Source organism: Balaenoptera musculus, chromosome 16 (genome assembly GCF_009873245.2).
Source record: "Balaenoptera musculus isolate JJ_BM4_2016_0621 chromosome 16, mBalMus1.pri.v3, whole genome shotgun sequence".
NCBI classification, from domain to species: domain Eukaryota; kingdom Metazoa; phylum Chordata; class Mammalia; order Artiodactyla; family Balaenopteridae; genus Balaenoptera; species Balaenoptera musculus.
Genome location: NC_045800.1, coordinates 33,079,192 through 33,098,462, shown reverse-complemented (window position 1 = coordinate 33,098,462; position 19,271 = coordinate 33,079,192). Strand labels below are relative to the sequence as shown.

Sequence of the window (19,271 nt, the reverse complement as noted above, 5' to 3'; positions counted from 1 at the left end):
AACACCTGTTTTCAGTTCTTTTGGGTCTATACCTAGTAGTAGAATTGCTGGGTCATGTAGAAATTCTGTGTTTAACATTTTGAGCAACTGCGGAAATGTTTTCCATAGTGGCTGCACCGCTTTATATGCCCACCAGGGGTTCCATTTTCCTGAATCCTTGCAGCACCTTTTTTTTTTTTTGCTGCACCATGCGGCATGGGGGATCTTAGTTCCCCAACCAGAGATTGAACCCGTGCCCCCTCCAGTGGAGTCTTAACCATTGGACCGCCAGGGAAGTCCCTAATTGTGGTTTTGATTTGCATTTTCCTAATGACTGATAAATACACTCAATAGAGTATTTTTTCAAGTGTGTTTAATGGCCATTTATAGATTTTCTTTGGAGAAATGTCTATTCAAGTCCTTTGCCCATTTTTTAATTGGATTTTCTTTTTTTTTAAGTTGTAAGAGCTCTTTGGATATTCTGGATACTAGACCCTTATCCAGTATATGATTTGCAATTATTTTCTCCTGTTCTGTGAGTTGTCTTTTCACTCTCTTATGGTGTCCTCTGATGCACAAAATTTTTAATTTTAATGAAGTCAAATTTATTTTTTTCTTTTGTTGCCTGTGCTTTTGGTACCATGCTTAAATAAGAAATCATTGCTGAATCCAAGGTAATGAGGAGTTGCCTGTACATTTTCTTCTAAGAATTTTACAGTTTTGGCACTTAAATTTAGTTCTTTGATACATTTTGAGATAATTTTTGTTTATAAGGTAAGGATCCAACTTCATTCTTTTGCATGTGGATATCCAGTTTTCTCAGCACCATTTCTTCGAAGACTGTCATTTCCCCATTAAATTGCCTTGGCACCCTTGTTGACAATCAGTTGACCACATTTGTGAGAGTTTATTTCTGTGTTATTTTATTCCGTTATTCTGTATGTCTGTCCTTTTGCCAGTACCACAAGGTTTTGATTACTGTAGCTTTGTAGTAAGTTTTGAAATCAAGAAATGTGAGTACTCCAAATTTGTGTTCCTTTTAAAGATTGTTTTGACTATTTGAGATCCATTGATATTCTTTATAAATTTTAGGATGGGTTTTTCTATGTTTGCAAAAAATGCTATTGGGATTTTGATAGGTATTATACTGAATCTGTATATTGCTTTGAGTAGTAGTGTCAGCTTAACAATATAAAGTCTTCCAGTCTATGAACATGGGATGCTTTCCATTTTTTTAGGTCTTGTTCAATTTCTTTTTAAAGGGTTTTATAGTTTCTGGTGTACAAATCTTTCACTTCCTTGGTTAAATTTAATACTAAGTATTTTATTCTTTTTGATGCTATTGTAAAAGGAATTGTTTTCTTAATTTCTTTTTTGGGTTGTTCATGCTAGTGTATAGAAACACAACCCTATCTTGTGTGTTTCTGCAACCTTGCTGAATTCACAAATTAGCTCTTAACAGTTTTTTGATGTGAATTCTTTAAGATTTTCTACATATAAGATCATGTCATCTGTGAAAAGAGATAACTTTACATCTTCCTTTCCAATTCGGTTGCCTTTTATTCTTTTTTTGCATGATTGCTCTATTATTATGTTGAGTAGAATTGGCAAAAGTGGACATCCCTGCCTTGTTCTTGATCTTAGGGGAAAAGCTTTCAGTCCTTCATCACTGTGTATGATGATAGCTGTGGATTTTTCATATATGGTCTTCAGCATGTTGAGGAAGTTCCCTCCTATTCCTGGTTTATTGAGTGTTTTTGTCATGAAAGAGTGTCAGATTTTGTCACATGTTTTTTCTACGTCAATGGAGATGATCATATGGTTTTACCCATTATTCTATTACTATGATGAATTACCTTGATTAATTTTAATATGTTGAGCTACCCTTGCATTCTGGGGATAAGTCCCACTTGGTCATGGTGTATAATCCTTATAATAGCTGCTGAATTCTGTATGTTGGTATTTGGTGAGGATTTTTGAGGAATTTGTTCTGTAGTTTTCTTTTTTCTAGTGTCTTTGTATGGCTTTGTATCAGGGTGATGCTGACCTCATAGAATGAGTTAGGAAGTGTTCTCTGCTCTTTAGTTTTTTTTTTTTTGGGTTTTTTGTTTCTGTTTTTGTTTTTTTTTTGGAGGGATTCCCTTAAAGTTAACGAGAAAATGAGTCCGCTTTTACCATACTGTTTTCAGATCGTACTGAAGGTATTAGCTAGCACAATGACAACATTAGATTGAAAGACTTGTAAAGAGTAAAACCTTTTATTTGCAGGTAGTATGACTATGTTCCCGTATAATCCATGAGAATAAATGGAAAGTAAGATAATTCAATAAAGTAATAGGATATAAAGTTAAAATACAAAAGTTAATAGCTATTATATGTACAGCAACCATTAGTAGATATATGGAAGAGAAAGTACCATTTTTCAATATCAATAGAAATAAAATACTAGAAATAAACATAGCAAGAATATACAGGGCTTCCCTGGTGGCGCAGTGGTTAAGAATCCACCTGCCAATGCAGGGGACATGGGTTCAAGCCCTGATCCGGGAAGATCCCACCTGCCGCGGAGCAACTAAGCCCGTGCACCACAACTACTGAGCCTGCACTCTAGAGCCCGCGAGCCACAACTACTGAGCCCTTGTGCCTAGAGCCTGTGCTCCACAACAAGAGAAGCCACCACAATGAGAAGCCCGCACACCGCAATGAAGAGTAGCTCCTGCTCCTGCAGCTATAGAAAAGCCCATGGGCAGCAACGAAGATCCAACGCAGCCAAAATAATAAAATAAATTAAAAAAAAAAAGAATATACAAAAGATGAGTGGGAAAAACATTAAAACAATCTTGAAGGAGCTGTCGGGGAGGAAGAAATTTTCCTCTACCTTTCTGAATTCCTTTGGCTGATCTAAGAATTAAATTGACATAAGAGATTAACAGAAAATCAAACAAAAATTTAATAATATGTATACATGGGAGAGACCCAGGAAAACTGAGTAACTCCTCTCCTCTTCAGTTTTTTAGAAGAGTTTGAGAAAAATTGGTATTCTTCTTTCAGTATTTGTTAGATTTCACCAGTGAAGCCATCTGGTCCTCAGCTTTTCTTTGTTAGGAGGTTTTTGATTGTTGAGTCAATCTCCTTACTTATAAGTCTATTTAGATTTTCTGTTTCTTGAGTCAGTTTTGGTAGTATGTGTATATTTCTAGGAATTTTTCCATTTCACCTAAGTTATTTGATTTGTTTGTGAACAGTTGTTCATAGTATTCATATATACTACTTATTCGTAGTAATGTCCCACTTTCATTTCTGCTTTTAGCAATTTGAATCTTCTCTTTTTTTCTTAGTCAGTCTAGCTAAAAGTTTGTCAACTTTGTTGATCTTTGCAAAGAACTTGCTTAAAATTTTTTCCTATTGTTTTTCAATTCTCTATTTCATTTTATCCACTCTGAACCTTATTATTTCCTTCCTTCTGCTAGCTTTAAGTTTAGTTTGCTCTTCTTTTTCTAGTTTTTTTCTGGGGTGCAGTTAGATTATTGATATGAGGTATGGCTCTTTTTATTTTTTTTATAAATTTATTTATTTATTTTTGGCTGTGTTGGGTCTTCGTTTCTGTGCGAGGGCTTTCTCTAGTTGCGGAGAGCGGGGGCCACTCGTCATCGCGGTGCGCAGGCCTTTCATTGTCGCGGCCTCTCTTGTTGCGGAGCAAGGGCTCCAGACGCGCAGGCTCAGTAGTTGTGGCTCACGGGCCTAGTTGCTCCGCGGCATGTGGGATCTTCCCAGACCCGGGCTCGAACCCGTGTCCCCTGCATTGGCAGGCAGATTCTCAACCACTGCGCCACCAGGGAAGCCCATGGCTCTTTTTAAATGTAGGTGTTCACAACTATAAAATTTCCTCTTAACATTGCCTTTGCTGTATCTTGTAAGTTTTGCTATGTTGTATTTCCATTTCAGTTCATCTCAGGTGTTTTCTAATTTATGATTTCTTCATTGACCTATTGGTTATTTAAGACTGTGTTGTTTAGGGACTTCCCTGGCAGTCCACTGGTTAAGACTCTGCCTTCCAATGCAGGAGGCATGGGTTTGATTCCCTGGTTGGGGAACTAAGATCCCACATGCTGCAGGGTGTGGCCAAAATCTGGAAAAAAAAAAAAAAAAAAAAAGACTATGTTGTTTAATTTCCACATATTTGTGAATTTTCCAGTTTTCTTCCTGTTATTGATTTATAGTTTCATTTTATTCTGGTTGGAAAAGATACTTTGTGTGATTTTAATTTTTTAAAACTTACTGTAGTATTTGTGCATTAACATATAGTTCATCCTGGAAAATATTCCATGTGTCCTTGAGAATGTGTATTTTATTGTTGTTGAGTGGGATGCTCTGTGTATACCTGTTAGGCCTAATTGATTTATAATGTTTAAGTCTTCTATTTCCTTTTTGGTCTGTCTGGTTGTTTTATTATTGAAAGTAGGGTACTGAAGTCTCCAGTTATTATTGTAGAACTGTCTGTTTCTTCCTTCAGTGTCGTCAATTTTTCTTCATATATTTTGGAGCTCTGTTGTTAGGTGTGCATATGTTTATAATAGCTGCATCTTCTTACTGGATTAAACTTTTCTTCCCCCAACATATAATGTTCTCTTTTGCCTCTTGTAACCTTTTTGACTTAACATCTATTTTGTATGACAATAATATAGCCACTCCAGCTCTCTTCTGGTTACTATTTGCTTTCAATATAATTTTCCATCCTTTTACTTTCAACCTCTTTGTATTTTTTTATCTAAAATGAATCTCTTGTACAAGACACCATATAGTGTTTTTAATCCAGTCTGCCAGTCACCCTCCTTTTAATAGGAGAGTTTAATCAATTTATATTTAAATTCATTGTTGATGAGAAAGGATTTACTTCTGCCATTTAGCTGTTTGTTTTCTGTATGTCTTATACGGGTTTATGTTCCTCAATTTCTCCATTATCACTTTTTGTATTTAGTTGAGTTTTTAATTTTTTAATATATTTATTTATTTATTTATTTATTTTATTTTTGGCTGTGTTGGGTCTTCGTTGCTGTGCTCAGGCTTTCTCTAGTTGCCGCGAGCGGGGACTACTCTGTTGCGGTGCACGGGCTTCTCATTGCGGTAGCTTCTCTTGTTGCAGAGCACAGGCTTTAGGCACGTGGGCTTCAGTAGTTGTGGCTCGTGGGCTCTAGAGCACAGGCTCAGTAGTTGTGGCACAGGGGCTTAGTTGCTCCGCGGCATGTGGGATCTTCCTGGACCAGAGCTCAAACCCATGTCCCCTTCATTGGCAGGCAGATTCTTAACCACTGCGCCCACCAGGGAAGCCCTAGTTGAGTTTTTTTAGTATACCATTTTGATTCCCTTCTTTTATGTATATTTTGAAGTTATTAGTGGTAACTTTAGGGGTTACAATTAACATCTTAAACTTAAGACAACCTAGTTTGAATAATACCAAATTCATTTCATTAGCATATAAGCTAGTTTCATTAGTGTACAAACACTATGCTACTATACATCTCTGTTCCTTCTTTTTTATATTGTTATTGTCAGAGATTACATGTTTATACATTGTGTGCCCAACAACATAAATTTGTAAAGGTTATTTTATTCATTTACCTCTTAAATCACATAGGAAAAATGTGGAGTTACAGACAAAAAAGTACAATAATACTGGTTTTGACATTTACCTATGTAGTTAATTTTACCAATGTTATTTCTTCTTATGGCTTTGAGTTACTTTTCATTTCACTCTGAAGAACTCCTAACATTTCTTGTAGGGCAGATCTGTTAGGAATGAGCTCCCTCAACTTTTGTTTATCTAGAAATATCTTCATTTCTCCTTCATTCTTGAAGGATAGATTTGCTGCCTATAGAGTTCTCAGTTGATAGTTTTTTTCCTTTCAGAACTTTATGTCAGCCTGACACCTTCTGGCTCCCATGGTGTCTGATGAGAAATTGAGGATACCTTGTTTTTGATAGTCGCTTCTCTCTTGATGCTTTCAAAATTCTCCCTTTGTCTTTTGACAGTTTGACCATAATGTGTCTCAGTGTATAACTCCTTGAGTTTATTCTGCTTGGAGTTTGTTGAGCTTCTTGGTTGTGTAGATTTGTATCTTTCATCATATTTGAGAAGTTTTTAGCCATTATTTCTTCAAAATTTTTTCTGCTCCTTTGTTTTTCTCTTTTGCTTCTGGGACTCTTATAGTACATGACTCTGCTCATTTTTATTCATTCTTTTTTCTTTGTGCTCCTGAATTCAATTAAGAATAATTGATAAGTTCAATAAGTTCAGTTGTCTTATCTTCATGTTTGCTGATCTTTTCTTCTGCTTGCTGTAATCTGATGTTGAACTCCTATAGTGAATTTTTAATTTTATTCTACTTTTCAGCTCCAGAATTTGTTTGGTTCCTTTGTATAATTGTCTCTTTAATGATATTCTCATTTTGTTCTACATTTCCCTCCTTGATTTCCTTTAGTTCTTTGTCCATGGTTTCCTTCAGCTCATCAAGAATATTTATGACAGCTGATTTAACATCTTAGACTAGTAATCTCATTGTCTCAGCTTCCTCGGGAATGGTTTTTGCCAAATTCTTTTTCCTGTGAATTGTCCATACTTTGCTGTTTCTTACTATGTATTGTAATTTTTTTTGTTGAGACCTAGACATTCTAAGTATTATAATGTGGTAACTACGTAAATCTGTTCTCTCACTTCTCAGTGATTGCTGATTTTTGCTCATTAAGGGCTGGAGTCATCTGTTTGTGTTATTTCCAAACTGTTTTTGCAAAGTGTGTAATCCTTTTTGTGTGTGGTTGCAAGTTTCTGTTCTGTTATTGCTGCAGTTAGCTGGTGACCTGACAAAGATTTCCTTAAATGTCTGGATCAAAAAAAGGGACAAGAAGAGTTCTCTTTTAATATTCTGATAGATACCACCAATGGAAGCTGCTGCTGCCTGTTCCAGAAACTTGCTCCTGGAGCCAGTGGGCTGCTATCCCCACTGCTACAGGAGGGAGGAGCTGAGGAATGGGGGATGGTAGTTGGTTCACACATGCTGTTCACTTAGGAAAGATCAACAGCCTCTCCTTTCACGCACTCTCTTGGTGGTTGTAAGTGTCTGATAAGGTTCTGTAGCTCTAAAATGGTTGATTCCAATTGCTATTTCTGTCTCAGTTTTTACTTTGGTGGAGGGACTGAATTCTAGATCTTTCTACTGCTTTATTTTGCATCAGTGGTATCTTTTGATGTGCAAATGTTTAGGTTTAAGCTCGATGTCACATTCAAGAATTCTTTGCATAAACCATGGTGACAAAGTTTTTCTCCTGTGTTTAGCATGGTTGGATGGCAAAGCTTTGGTGTGTAGGCAGGCCATATAGAGGCTTGTGGAGGAAGCATGGCTTGATGAGAACCGTCTGGGGAGTACAAATGAGCTGTGTGGGGCTTACAGAGGGAATTGGTGCATCAGTGCTGGCAGGAAGCCTTTGGGTGCCAGTTTACATGTTAATAAGACTGCAGGAAAGCCATCTGCAGGTTGAGTTGCTGAGGCTGTAAGTTTGCTCAGGGACTTAATGTTCTGGGCACGTGACTGAGCAGAATTCTACTGGATATCCTCATACCCAAACCACTAACCCACTCTGCATCAGCTGGAAGCCACAGGAGAGCAGAGGCCCTTTCTTCTGTGGTGTCCCTTCAGTGCCCTCTATCGAGTAAGCTTAACAGCTTCATGTTTATTTTAAAAGGAGAAATGCTCAAAGGAATTCCATGTTGTCACAGAGCATATATTGCAAGGTGAATATAGAGCTACAAGGCAATAAATTGATGAGCAGCACATAAGATATCAAATAGTGTTTAAATTAATAGGCCATCGTTTGAGGCTTGAAATTTTACTATAAATATACCAGTCCTCAGTATAATCATTATTGAAAACCTCCAACTTAGAGATCTTATAAAATAGAGAATTGAGTCGCTATACGTGGTCTCAGAGATGAAACCTCTGGAGTATCCTAAGCAGAAATTACTCTAAATTGTCATCAGTTCACTTCCATTGCACACCCAAGGAAATGAGAGTGTTTCTTTAATTTATTATTGATTAACCCATATTCTTTTGTAGGAGTCCATTGATACCTTTCTAAACTTGAAGAATAGCCTTAACGTTACGCGTTAAAAGCTTACCCCCTTCTTATCACAATAATGTACTTTTAAGAACAGATATATTTATATGATATTTTGAAAACCTGAGTTATTTGGGCTTTCAGATACTTTGTGACTGTAACTGTATGTGAAAATTTTAAATTTTCTTAATGAATATTTATATCACAGCTTATATGAAGGCTTTATATTCAGTTGGATTCATTGTACCTTTCTGATTGGTCCATGGTGCCCTGGCATGCTGTATTGATGTATACATATTTTGAATATCATTCCTGCTTACATGTGCAATAGATACTTAATTTGGTTGGTAAGGGAATGGAGATAATAGGTAAAATCCTTGATCCTTGTGCAGATTCTTTTTTTTTTTTTTTTTTTTAGATTTTCAGTGAGAGAGAGTTTCTTACTAGGTTACATATTGACTCTTTTGCAGTAAGCTTTTCTTGTGCATACCTGTCCTAGGAAAAACAATTTGCATATACATATATTATAGGAATAGAGGCTCAGTAGGTACCCTTTTATTTCAAGCAATAACAAATTATTGCTGAGAATAATTAAATAGTATTTTCCCCAAAGATTGTATTACTTAATCCTTTACCTGTTTTATATAAGTTCTCTTTAACTTTTTTGTCCTCAGATTCTTGACTTTTATTGTCAAGTATATGTATAGTCAATTCTAGTACACTTTGTAGCTAACTCAAAGCAAATATTTACATTTTATTTATAGCTGTCATTTTTCTCCCAATTTGTTTATCTCTGTAATATCTCTGTTGATGATTCTTCTAGTATTTCTTTATAAGCCAGGTAGTCTTAAGTGAGTCTTGTTAGTCTAATAGTCAGTAGTATAAGTAGTAGAAATAATTTTATTTAAAAGTATTTTGTATTTGTCTTGAGGATAAGCGTACTTTAAAAATTATTATTAAGTAGTTCCCTGGTTACCAGAAACACAATTCATGTAACTTTTCTGTGTTTCAGAAACCTTTTTCCGAAAAGGACAAAGGAACTCAAGTCAGTTGTACATAGTGCTCCTGGTTGGAAATTATTTGGTAAAGTCCCTCCCAGAGAGAATCTTCAGAAAACTTCCAGAATCATTCAGCAGGTAAGTACTAATGTAGCCATGTGGTTTGTCTTGCTTTTCAGATATTCTTTGCTAGATAATTAACCTTATTCTACTTTCATTCCTTTTTTTTTTTAACATGTAAAATTTTGGGACTATAGATATTTGTAGTAACTTTAAATTTTTTTTAAAGCATGACATATTTTCAGTTATCTTTTATAGTTGTGAAAATTCTTTACAGTCATAGAACATTGATTTTGTTTCCTAGTTATTCCTTGGATAGCTTTTTTTTTTTCCTTAGCAAACCATTGTCACCACAGACTTTGACTTCTAGCTGAACATGGTAGCATTTGCCAGAGGCACAGATTTTATGGATAATGGGTAGTTGTGAACTGATAAAGCAGCATAAAGTGAAAACTGAGTAGATTTTGAGGTCGAATTCTTTCCTTGGTCACTTTTCTGGTTTTCTGTCTTAACCAAGGACTTTGTGAGACGGGCGGGTATATAGTCTGTTTCTAGTAATTTAGGAGCCAGTTCTTCTGTTACCTGTTTTAATACGCATATTCTTGAGTTCTTAAGAATTTCAGATCTTGTTTGACTCCTGAGCTTGTGCTTCTCAGTACTAGGAGATAAGTGAGACTGGAATGCAGTGAGACTATATCAATTTGTAGCATTTTTAATTTTAGAGAAGCTGTTTCTCAGAAGATAAAATAATAAATTTCCTATTTCTCTCCTTCCAGTTGTAATTTATCAAATTTAGCACATCCAGCATTTATAAAAATAATCACATTAAAGCAACAATCATCATTCAAATTGGAAAAAATGCCTTCCTTTAAGTATTTAATAGTGTTCTTTTTATTGCTCGAAAGAAAAACTGTTTTCCCAAGTAAATGAGAACATAATTTTTAGATCTTTAAAAGCATTTGTTATAGTTAATTTTATTTACAAGTAATTAAAATAGTGACCAGTTTATATGTTGCTGAGACTTAAAACTGTAGTGCTGTGATTCCCAAGCTGTGTGCCTAGGGCACCCCATGTGCTGCAGCTAACGCAGGGGGGAACCATGGCAAACTCAGTGACGCTACACATCTGCTGGATATGGTGCAGACTGATAGCTTGAGGTAGTACACAATTTCAACATTAAATGGCAATATATTATTTTCTGTGGCATCGTATCCTTGTGAATCTGGTTTTTCCAAGTTTGCTATGATAAAAATCAGATACTGTGCAAAAATCAGTGTGGAACAGGAAATGAAGGTGATGGTGTCCAATCTGATTTCAAGGTTTGTGAAATTGTACAGTGCACAAAAGGCACACATGCCCAATTAGTAATTAATTGTGGTTATTTAAGAATGCAGTAAAACGTTTTTCTTTTAATTTACGTGTACTATTTTTTCAAGTGGCTACTAAGTGCTAGGACATAAATCTTTACTTAATTGTTGGACATAGCTACTTAGTAAACAGAATGTTTAAGGATTTCTGTTGGTTTAGGGGGCACCAAGAAAAAATTACTGAGACACTAAGGTTACTGTTAATCCAAGAAAGTTTGGGCATCTTTGCTATCTGGACATCTTAAATTTTAACTCTTTTTTCGTGAAGTCTTTCAGAAGACCAAGTTTGCCCTCTAGAGTCAAAAACAGTGGTCTTGCTATTGAATGTTTGTATTCTTGACTTTATGATAGTTTACCTGAAATATGCTTGTGCATATACTTTAATATCTTTATGTAAACTAACATTCTGTGATATTTTCTTACCGTAGAACTCTAAATAAATTACTAGTGGATAATTATCTGTTTACCGATATGTCTGTGCCTTTAATCTGCTGTTTTCATTTTGGAAAGCCAAGGCCTCACCTCCTCTCTCCTTTTTATATATATGTTGTTTGAAAATTTGATTAGTGGTCAGGAAAAAACAACTCTTATTTTCATATGGGAAGAAGGAGTGAGTTGAAATGCAGTTTCTATCCTCTGTGCCTTTTCTGACCTTTTACACATGATGATTTCTCCCAGCTGCTTCTTTTAATTTTTGAGTTTTCCATTTGTGTGTAGGTGCTAATGTGTATTTTGGTGCCTTTTTCATGGTTCTGTTTGTTTTTGGGGGGCTGTGATGGATAGCGAAGTCATTGTTCCTCTGACTGTTTTCCATGTTCAAAAATATGTATCTCTTTCACCATGTGATGGAATATGTTTCTGCCTCTCCTTTTCTGCTTTCTCTTTCCCTACTGTTTGTGTCCTTTACTCCCCATTTGTCTCACTTTGCTGTTCTCTTCACTGCAATTGTCATTTTAAAAGTGGGCATGATTTTCTTTTATTGGTAATGGTAAAGTTATAACTTTCTGTCTCTGTTCCCACTTGAAAACATTTTTTTACAGCCCTGATTTCTAAACTCTGTAAAATATTATCAATATAAAACTACATTTGAGATCCTTGACCATCTATCTACTCCTTTCAAATGTGTGTTATATGTTTGGAATCAGAAATTTAAAATGATGTTAAGAGTAAAGCCGTGAAGAGTGTTAAGACACATCTGTCATGTTTTAGGATAAGGTCTTAAGCTATAGAAAATGAAGATAACTAGTATTCCAGTGTAAAACTGCCTGAAACAGTGAGGCAGTGCTAGAAGTACTAAGGAAAAAATAGATTCCTTTGACCTTCCTAAAGATGCCTCACTTGCTTATTGAATGGCAAAACAGTAAAATTTGTTAGAATATTAGAGTAGTAGTAGTATTTTATAGGATAATTATTTTATTAAGCAAATATTCAGAAAGTAGTTGCCATGTTCTTAAGGATGAGTATATGTTTGGGGGCCAGAATTTTTTTCTAGTGGAAAGACACCTATAAGATTATAAACCAAACTATAGAGTAAAGTAGTGTTTGACTTACAGTCTTTTTCCTCTATTGTTAATTGCACAAATAACATGATTATGTTCTCTATAAAATATAAAACATTATAGGGTGATATGTCTCATTTTACTTTCCCTTCATATTTTTAGGCCTTTTAAAATTCAATTTTTGTATGGAAAACACAATTATTTTCATGTGTGTATATTTTTACATATATGGTGTTATTTTTTTCCACGAACAAAATGTTACTATATATAAATTTTTTTTTTGCCTTACTTTATGTGTTTTGTACCTATGGATTTTCAGATATATGAAGTTCAAAAGTGAAAGATACTTGTAGGTTAAATATTTTTTAAAGTTTTATTCTTGTAAATTTTATTAAAGGTCTGATCAGTTTTAGTGCTTTCCATGTTAACAGTAAAGAAACATAAAAATCATTTTAGAGTAATAACAAAGTCAGACCGACTCAAGTTTGGCATTTAACTTGACAGTCAATTCCCAAATCACATGAATATTCATAATATTATTTTATGAGGATTATCACATGTGTTCTCTTGCAGGTGTGAAATTCCTGCTTGTGGCCATTTGAACCAGTTGGTGAGCCATGTTAAAAATTGCATCTGTTAATTATAAATAGTATTTCAGTTATATTGTAGTTCAGTTGATCTAAGTTTTTGGTTTTTTCTAAATTAATAGGCTGAAGTTGGAATACAGCTACGTAGTTTGTCTTATGACCTCCAAACTGCAAGTGAGAATTATTTCAAATGCGCCATGTTATGTATAATTGTAACATGATTGCATACTAGATTGAGTATACTCTATTTATGTCAAACTGACAGTCTTTCAGTAGAAAGTGATTTTTTTGGCACTGTTTTTATATTGGCATCTTTTTCATTATGAGGAAATTAGATTGGAGTACTTAGATGATATTTCATGTTTTTCATCACTCATGTCTTTTTCTTAGTGATGTTTTAGTTGAGTGGTTGAATCACTTTCAGATATCTTTTGGCAGGCAAGGAAAAAAGTTTTAAGGCACTAACTGATTTCTTAATCTGAGCATTTCAAATTGTCTAAAAGTAGGATAGGTCACGCTGCTCAATTAAGCCTTTGATTTTGAAATTGTTAACTTCAGGAACAAGAGCGCTGTGGAAAGGACTAGAATACATGTGCTTTGTGAGCAGTGAATATATAACACTTTGCAAGTGTAGAGCTTAATTTTCTGGTTACTGACTTTATTGGTGTATGTAGCATTAGGATACTTGAAAACAGTTTGTTGGTTTTAGTTATGCTTAAATATGGATACCTTTGGTGTAAAATTTGAGTGAGCACTTCAATAAATGAACTACTTCCTTCATTGTTGTTAAATTGTGGAGGGGCTGGACTAAGTTCAGAATTTGTTTTTGATAAGTCCTTAAAACTGTTACACACTTGCATGTTTTTTCACCTTTATTTACCTAATGTATTGTCACCTTGAATTTATAACAGCTCTGGGCCTGTGCTTCCGGGAGAGGGGAGAAGTATGAGCCTTAAGAAAGAAGGTTAAATTAGGTAAAGAAAACGAAAAGAATAAAGCACTAACCCCTTTAGGAAGAGTGTTCTCACTGTCCACTGAAACTCAAAAGTTCAGTCACTCTGTATACACATCAGGCTATTTTGGCTTTTACATTGTCTTTAAAAGAGAAGCTCCTATTCTATTCTTTCTTCTCTCCAGACCCCATATTTTACTTCAAGAAGCTGTTCAAAGACTCCTGCCACCCTCCGTTTGAACCGATAGACTGATCTTTTCTCACATTCCCTCCTAGTACACCTTCTTTCTGGTGAATCCCTTTAGATACAGAGCTCAAGGCATCAGAATGTGGTAGGATATCATTCTGTGACCATCTTACTCTGTGACCTCGTGTTAGCAAGCTCTAAACCTTTTCTCTAGTAGAACTTGAAGGACAAAATTCTTTAATTGGTCCTAGATTCTTCTCGAAGATTGTCTGGCTTTCATTTCAATGAATGTGTAATTTATTCAACATACATTGACTGTGAATAATACCATAAGCATGGTTCAGGTTCTTGGGAAATAGATAAATATAAGTCCTAGCCTTTCAGTTATTCTAGTATAACTGTAGGAAGGAGGGGGAAGGTTCATATGTGGTTTTAATATAGTGTAGTGAGTGCTGTAATACAGTTGTGAACCAAAGTACGAGAGTAGAGATGAAAGAGTGATTAATTCTGCTCAGGATGACATGCAGTTTCTGTGTTATGAAGTATACTAGTAGGAGTTGACCAGGTAGACAAGATGGGGAAAGCCATTCCAGATAGAGAAAATTGAATGAACAAGCAGGAATGCACCAGACTTGTTTAGCTCAATTTTAGGTCAGTATTTCAGGGAAGTAGGGTAGATGGTGAAGGTCATTAGCCACAAGGTTAGAAAGTTGGGTTTTAACCAAAATACTTTTAAATAAGGCACTGAGACATCAAATTCATATACTGGAAAAATTCTGGAAGCATTGTAGAAGTTAAATTAGAAAAGAGTGGGTTTGCAAACAAGGACATTAAGATTTATTGTAGTAGTCTATGATTCTGGTTCTCAAACATAGTGGATTACGTAGGGAAAGTGTTAAAAATACAGATCCCTCAGCTCTTTACTTTGAGTTCTTAATGTCAGTTTTGTGTTTTTCAATTCTTGTGTTGCTGGTTGTTTCTTTTTCAAATCTGCTATATCACTTTTTGCAGTTTACAGTTCCCTGCTGAAATTTCAAGCTTGGCCTTTATCTCCTTAAACATAGTAAGTATAGTTTTTATAGCCTGTGTCTCATAATTCCAATGTCTGGAAATTCTATAGGTCTGTTTATATTGAATATTGATTCTGCTAGTTTTTGTTAGCAGATGCTATTTTATCTCTGTGTGTGCCTGGTTACCTTTGCTTGGGTGCTGGATATAATATTTGAAACATCATATGTAGAAAACAATTTGAAGTACATCTTGGTTACTTCCAAGTTTTATCAACAGTGAATAAAGCTGCTATAAACATCTGTATGTAAGTATTTTTGTGGGTGTAAGTTTTCACTTCTTTTGGGTAAATACCAAGGAGGCTGGTTGCTGAATCATATGGTATTTTGATTTTGTAAGAAACAACCAAACTGTCTTCCAAAGTGACTGTACCATTTTGCATTCCCACCAGCAATGAGTGAGCATTCCTGTTGTTCCACATCTTCACCAGTATTTGGTGTTGTCAGTGTTTCGAATTTTGACCATTCTAATAGGTGTGTAGTGGTATCTGATTGTTTTAATTTGTAATTCTGAATGAATATTAATTAGAACATATTTTCATATGTTTACTTGTCATCTGTATATCTTATTTAGTGAGGTGTCTTTTCTGATCTTTTGCCATTTTTAATTGAATCATTCATTTTCTTATAATAATAAAAACAGAACTCAATAGAGTTTTAACAGTTCTTTGTATATTTAGTATAACAGTCCTTTACCAGATGTATCTTTTGCAAGTATTTCCTCCCAGTCCATATCTGGTTTTCTCATTCTCTTGACAGTGTCTTTCACAGAGTAGAGGTTTTTAATTTTTATCAAGCCCTGCTTCTCAATTATTTCTTTCATGGATTGTGCCTTTGGTGTTGTATCTAAATAAAGTCATCACCATACCAAAAGTAATCTAGGTTTTCTCCTGTCTTCTATAGTTTTATAGTTTTTTGTTTTACATTTAGGTCTGTAATCCATTTTGAGTTAATATCTGTGAAGAGTGTAAGTTCTATGTCTAGATCCATTTTTTTGCGTGTGGATGTCCACTTGCTCCACGCCATTTGTTGAAAAGACTACCTTTGCTCCATTTTATTGCCTCTGCTCCTTTGTCAAAGATCAGTTGACTGTGTTTATGTGGAACTGTTTCTGGGTTGTCTGTTCTGTTCCATTGACTTATTTGTCTAGTCTTTTGTTAACACTGCTCTGTATTGATTACTGTAGCTTTATAGTAAGTCTTGAAGTCGGGTAGTGTCAGTCCTCCAACTTTATTCTTCTTCTTCAATACTGAGTTTGCTATTCTGGGACTTTTGCCTCTACATATAAACTTTAGACTCACTTTGTCAATATCCACAAAGTTACTTGCTGGGATTTGGATTGGGATTGTGTTAAATTTGTAGATCAAGTTTGGAAGAACTGACATCTTGGTAATACTGACTCTTCCTGTCCATGAACATGGACTGTCTCTTCCTTTAGTTAGTTCTTCTTTGGTATCTTTTATCTGAGTTTCGTAATTTTCCTCATGTAGATATTGTATATATTTTGTCAGATTTGTATCTAAGTATTTCATTTTGGGGGATGCTAATGGAAATATTAATGTGTTTTAAATTTGAAATTCCATTTATTTATAGCTGGTATATAGGAAAGCAATTGACTTTCCTAATATCCTGCAACCTTGCTGTAATTGCTTATTAGTTACAGGAATTTTTTTGACTGTTCTTTCAGATTTTCTACACAGACAAGTCATGGCATCTGAAAACAAAAACAGTTTTATTGTTTTCTTTTCCAATCAGTATACCTTGTGTTTCCTTGTCTTGTCTTGTTGCATTAGCTAGGACTTCCCATACAATGTTGACAAGCAGTGGTGGGAGGGGACATCCTTGCCTTGTTCCTGATCGTAGAAAACTTCGAGTTTCTCACCATTAGATATAATATTAGCTATAGGTATTTTGTAGATGTTCTTTATCAAGTTGAGAAGTACCCTTATATTCCTTCTTTAATGAGGGTTTTTGTCAATGAATGAGTTTAATTTTGTCAAATGCTTTTTCTGTATTGATATGATCTTGTGATTTTTCTTTCTTAGCTTATTGATGTGATGGATTACATTAATTGATTGTCAGATGTTGAGCCAGCCTTGCATACATGGGATAAATCCCACTTGGTCATGGTTTATAATCCTTTTTATACATTATTTGATTCGATTTGCAAATATTTCATTGAGGATGTTTGCAGCTATGTTTCTGAGAGGTATTGTTCTGTAGTTTTCTTTTAATGTCTTTGCCTGTTTTAATATTAGGGTAATGCTGGCTTCATTGATTAAATTAGGAAGTATTCTTCTGCTTCTGTCTTCTGGAAGAGATCATAGGGAATTGGTATAATTTCTTCCTTAAATGTTTCTTAAAATTCACTGGTGAAGCCATCTGAGCCAAACTGCTTTCTCTTTTGGAAGGTAATTAATCATCAACACAATTCCTTTCCTTTCCTCCTTCCTTCTTTCCCTTCTTCCTTCCCTCCCTCTCTCCCTCCCTTTCTCCCTTCTTCCTTTCATTTTTTCCAGCTTTATTGGGGGTGTAATTGTTGATTCAATTTTTTAAATAGATAACAGGACTGTTCAGATTGTCTCTTTCCTTTCTTCTGTGAGTTTTAACAGACTGTGTCTTTAAGGAATTTATCCATTTCATCTAAGTTATCAAATTTATGGGCATCTGATTGTTCATAATATTACTTTAACGTACATCAGATCTGTAGTGAGGTCCCCTCTTTCATTTATGATATTTGTAGTTTGTGTCTGCTTTCCTTCTCCCTCTCTCCTTCCCTTCCTCCCTCCATCCTAGAGTTTGTAATATGCATTTACACCTAATCTAAGCCCACTTTAAAATAACATTTACCACTTCATGTGTAGTGCAAGTACTTTATAATAACAAAATACTCCTAATTCCTTCCTTCCATCCCTTGTGTCTTTGCTGTCATTCATTTCACTTATACATGAGCATGCTCTCACACATACACACACACACACACACACAAACATATGTAACTGAATATATCGTTATTATTTTGAACAAACTTATCTGTTGGATCAGTTAAGAATAATAAAAATAAAATTTTTATTCTACCTTCATGTATTTCTTTCTGATGCTCTTTCTTTCTAGATGTAGATAAAAGCTTCTGATGTGTCATTTTCCCTCTCTCTGAAGAGCTTCTTTTAGTAGATCTTGCAAGGCAGATCTATTGGCAACAAATTCTCTCAATTTTTTGTTTGTTTGGAAAAGTCTTTTTTTCTTCTTTTTTTTTGAAGGATAATTTCATAGGGTACAGAATTTGAGGGTTTTGCCTTTTTTCCCTCAACACTTTAAATATTTCTCTGTACTCTCTCCTTGCTTGTATGGTTTCTGAGAAGTTGAATGTAATTGTTATCTTTGCTTTTGTATAGGGAAGGAATTTTTTTCACCTCTGGCTTCTTTCAAGAATGTTTTTTCAATCTTTGATTTTCTGCAGTTTAAATATGATATGCCTACGTATAGTTATTTGGGCATGTTTCCTGCCAAATTTTGTGTTCTGCACTTCATGATCTGTGGTTTGGTGTTGACATTAATGTATAGAAATTCCTGGTTATCATTCCTTCAAATATTGCTTCTACTCCATTTTCTCTCTAGTTGCTCGCTGCAACTAGAGAAAGCCCACACGCAGCAATGAAGACCCAACGCAGCCAAAAATAAATAAAATTAAATCTTTAAAAAAAGAAAGTTCCTTTTCCCCTCCTACTGCTTGAAGCACAAGGAGATTTTTCTCTGACATGCACTGTGAGTACCTGATAGAGTTCCTGGAGGTAAAACTTGCAAAAGTATGTGGTTCTGGGATCTCTTGGAGTCTTAGCGCTCAGACCTGTCAACGTTGAGCCTCTCAATTACAGTTCAGGTTTGTCAATTACAGTTCAGGTTTTCCTACCCTGGCATTGATTCCCACAGAGGTTTCTTCGTAGGTTTCTGCTCTGATAAGTTGTGATTCTCTGTATCCACCTGTCTATTTCTCTAATTTTGGGGCATCAGTTTGCCCTGTGACCTCATTTCTCTGAGGAATCTAAGAAGAGTTGTTGATTTTTTTAGTTTGTTCAGCTTTTTACTTATTGGAATGGGTTGGCAACTTTTAAGCTTCTTGCATGCTGGAGCAGAAAACAGAAGTTGAAATACTAATACTTTGTTGAGGATTTTTGCTTCCATTTTCATTTGAGATATTGGTCTGTAATTTTCTTTTAATATCTTTGTCTGATTTTGGTATTGGGATAATGCTGAAATCATTGAATGAATTGAGAGTTTTTTCTTCGTCTCCATTCTAAAAGAATATGTGTAGAATTTGTATTTTTTTTCCTTAAATGCTTGATGAAACTTGGCAGTGAAATTATCTAAGCCAAGATTTCTCAACCTCAGTGCTATTGACATTTTAGGTCTTGTAATTTTTGTTCTTGGGGGCCTTTCCTGTGCAGTGAAGGATTTAGCAGCATCCC

At 35.0% G+C, this 19,271-nt stretch overlaps 1 protein-coding gene across 5 annotated transcripts in view; it reads left to right on the top strand.

Annotated features, from left to right (window-relative positions):
* TBC1D12 (TBC1 domain family member 12) overlaps positions 1–19,271 on the top strand; it is a 124,654-nt gene that overhangs the window by 63,231 nt on the left and 42,152 nt on the right. For 3 of the 5 annotated variants that reach the window (XM_036828754.1, XM_036828753.1, XM_036828755.1), the window contains exon 2: positions 9,101–9,224. In XM_036828754.1, coding sequence (XP_036684649.1) covers positions 9,101–9,224 — 124 coding nt within the window. Of the gene's footprint in view, positions 1–9,100; positions 9,225–12,585; positions 12,623–14,772; positions 14,802–19,271 lie in introns of those variants that run through there. The other 2 variants (XM_036828757.1, XM_036828758.1) reach the window with 2 other exon arrangements.